This window comes from Austrofundulus limnaeus, unplaced genomic scaffold (assembly GCF_001266775.1).
Source record: "Austrofundulus limnaeus strain Quisiro unplaced genomic scaffold, Austrofundulus_limnaeus-1.0 Scaffold259, whole genome shotgun sequence".
Taxonomy (NCBI): Eukaryota; Metazoa; Chordata; class Actinopteri; order Cyprinodontiformes; family Rivulidae; genus Austrofundulus; species Austrofundulus limnaeus.
The window spans coordinates 166,587-170,207 of NW_013952661.1; the positions used below are offsets into that span (position 1 = coordinate 166,587).

Below are 3,621 nucleotides of genomic sequence, written 5' to 3' on the forward strand. Positions count from 1 at the left end.
TATATATATATGTTATTATTAGAAATGTTTTTACCAGCTTGTAGCCAAGATTCTGATGTTTGTATAGATACCAAACATGTCAATGTCTAGCTAAAAGAACTTATAGTATTTAAAGTGGTAAACTGGGGGTTTGGGCTTGAGATGAATGAACCAATTGGCGAGACACATTTTGGTCACTTGTGGGCTGGATGTGGCCTGCGGGCCACCAGTTGAATAGTCCTGCACTATGAATGTTGGACTTAGTGCTGTGGAGACCTGGCATTGTATGGGTTCTAAGTCTTGAAATAAAGTACATGTGAAAATCATAAAGCTATCGCTCTTTTCCAAGCTACACATGTTTTTATGCGATGATTCCTCAGGATGATTCCTCAGGTCAACACGATGCAGGCAATAGATATGTTTATAAATATTTGTGTAAAGTTGCACATATTTTGTGAAAAAATGTCAGCTGTTGTGCTGCAGGTTGACATCATCACAAGAAGAATTGGAAGGCAGCATGTTTTTTAGTATCACACAGAACAATTTATAGTCAGGTATTTTAATGTAGTTCCTGTGCCAAGCCATGCTGCTGATTGAGACAACTTCATGAATCTAAAATATAAGTCCTAGTCTGATCTGCCTGGCACCTCTTTCCATTGAGGACGTCGAAGATGTTTTCATATTCGGATTTATGATAATCAAATTCCTGCTGATCGGCTGTGGAGGAGTTCTGGTTTATCGGAAAATGAGAACGACACTGACGGCAGTCTGGGCCTGTGAGAAGCTGTCAATGTCCCTGGATGGAATCTCTCATACGTTGAATGCACAGACTCAAATTATGGGGGAGTTGAATCGCAGACTGGATATAGTTCTGGCTAGGACCGCAGCCTAGCGGTGTGAGGAGTAAGGCAACATCTGGGTGAAGTTCATACGACAGAGGCGAGATGGTAACTAATCTGGATTTTTGGCATTTTCGCAACACAGAGGCTCAGTTAAGACTTTAAAGCAGTGGAAGAAAAGTCTGTTGCTTGTTCTAAAGACTTTATTCCTATCATCGGATTCCCACAGATGTGACCTTGGTCGCAGCTGAGAAACCACCCTGGATGATTCAATTCAATTGAATTCAAAAATACTTTATTGATCCCAGAGGGAAATTAGGTATATGTTTGGAGGAAGCCTTGATCCAACCCACCCTCCCCAATCCCCACCTATGTCTGGACCCAGTCTGGAGGCTGTGCTGGGTGGAAACAGAGGAACTGAACTCTGGTGAACTGCGCTTGACTGACAACAGCTGGTTTGGACTCTGAAGGTCTCTGATTTGGTCCAGGCACTCTGCCCTGGATGTCACCGGCTCCTCTGCACCCCTTCCCCCTTCCATATGTTTGCCCCCCAGCTGCTCCTCTCGCAGAGTGGTTTTTTGTGTGCATGCTCGTGTGTTTTTTGTAAAAAAAAACACAGGATCAAAGCTCTTTTTTAAACTCATCCTTCCAATGTGTGTGTATTCTAAACTGCAAAGGTAGCACACAACGTAGCGCAGGGCCCTGGATATTCATTCCCCCGTGTCTGTCATTGTGTGTTTCTCCGGACGGATGTTCTAAACTGCAATTTCGTTCTGCACTGCATCCTGATGTTGTGTGTGAATGACAATAAAAGCTTCTGATTCTGATTCTTAACACAGAAACTCTCCTTTGAGGTGCTGTGACTCATTTATTCACCTTAACTAATTAATAAATAAAGTTCTAAGTTCTCCCATCTCATAAGTTTATCTGTGGTTACAGTCAAGTATTTTGTATTTCAACACAATTTCTGTTAAAAGGCTGGCACCTCAGGAAGAGGACACTTTCTGTTTAAAGACTGTAAATTATGTCTGTCTGCCTGTATGTGTTTTAATGTGTCTTGTAAGCATGTGTGGGCTGGGAACCTGTTTTGGTGCATGACACAAATAGAAAATACAATTCCTTCTACTAGATAGTCTGGTTTCAACTGTAATTGGACTCAACTCTGTTAAACTATCTCATGAACCACTGGACAGGTTTCAAACAAATCATCAGCAAATAATCATTGAATAAATATACAAAACTCATTAACTTAGAGTATCAACCCAATTCAGGATAACTGCCACAGAAAACTAAACTTAGAAAACACAAACATGACAATAACTTACAGATAATAAAATCCGTAAAATCCGTTGTGGTGATGGCTAGAATCATTCACAATATATACTTGGAGTACTAACAGACTATTAGGAGTTTTTACTGTGTGTTTGTTAGCAAAAAATTCATGAATAACTGTACAAATATTAGTGAAACTCTCAGAATAGTCTTCAAAACAGTTTACACAAAATAACTTTTGAAAATGAAAAAAAAATCTATCTGAATCAAAATGGCCAACACAGCTAATAAATCTTAGTGAAGCAAAATGTCTGTAACTTGGTCAAATATACAAGCTATTAAGCTAAATGTGCTTGTGTAAATGTAGTTCTTACCTGTCTCTGTAGATCTGAGTGCAGTCTGGTTGTCCAGACCTGGTCTCACTGGAGGCCATGGACCTTTGATTGGACTTGCTAGTTTCCCCTCAAGAAGATCTGGTGTGTTTGGTGGCTGGTTGACGGCTGCCCACTTGTACAGCTGATCATGCTGAGAAAACAGAGCATTTTAAAACACATCTTTCTTTATGTCAAAAATAATATTAATCCCAACCAATAAATTGAAAAAAGGTAGGAATAAAACATGAATAAACTGCCATGAAATCTGAAAATAAGAAATTATTTATTTATTCTTTGTGTGCTCATTTTTGCCAGCTACATTTGCTGCAGCCCAGTTGTGCTGGGAAGTGGATATTTCTCAACATGTTGTAAATTTAAACTGGAATGCCCCTCTGTTGCAGCTACTAACAAACTCAATAGTGAGTAAAAACTCTATATTTTTACTTTTATTAGTATTTCTATATTATTTATTTGACATTTATAAAAGGACATTTATAAAAGGACATTTATTCATAGAAACAGAGTTTCTATGCATGTAATACCACACTGACGTCAATTATTGATGGTAGCGGTGCTCAGACATTGCAATGAAAAAAAGGAACATTACATTTCGTGTTTCGTTGTAGTTAAACAATGTTGAAACTATTTACAACTGAACCTTTAAACCTTAGTTCCTCTTTTATGGGACACAGTTAATTTCACTTTGTTTCAGCATTACAGCGATGTAAAAACACATTTTAAGATGATTATACTAAGGACATGGACTGATCTCACCATTTCTTGACACTACCCATTTAAATTAATTTATTTCAAAGAGCAGTTATGAAAAACTGTTATTTTAGTATAATCTAATGTCAGTGTAAGTGCATGTGTTTAATATAGTGGCTATGAGGTCACAAAATGGCATTTCCAACAGTGCAGTGTAGCTGCTAAAGCTCAGATGTCCCAGCTTTTCACCAGCCCTGAACGCAGCATTACACACGTGGATCCTGTGGTAAGAAAGTCTCGTAAGTCAAATCTGCAAGCGAGCAGACCTGTGCACCAGTGTGTGTTGCACGTGCTGCTGCTCGCTTGCTCCAGTCTTGTTGTTTACTCTCAAATCTAGTTGAAACTTCTCTCTCTCTCTCTCTCTCTCTCTCTCTCTCTCTCTCTCTCTC

At 39.0% G+C, this 3,621-nt stretch overlaps 1 protein-coding gene across 1 annotated transcript in view; it reads right to left on the reverse strand.

Annotated features, from left to right (window-relative positions):
• The window catches only part of LOC106526098 (formin-2), a gene marked incomplete at its 3' end in the record, with an annotated part of 66,801 nt that overhangs the window by 26,218 nt on the left and 36,962 nt on the right, over positions 1-3,621 (reverse strand). Inside the window, 1 exon segment of the mRNA XM_014020584.1 lies at positions 2,465-2,615. Within this exon segment, the coding sequence (XP_013876038.1) occupies positions 2,465-2,615 (151 nt within the window).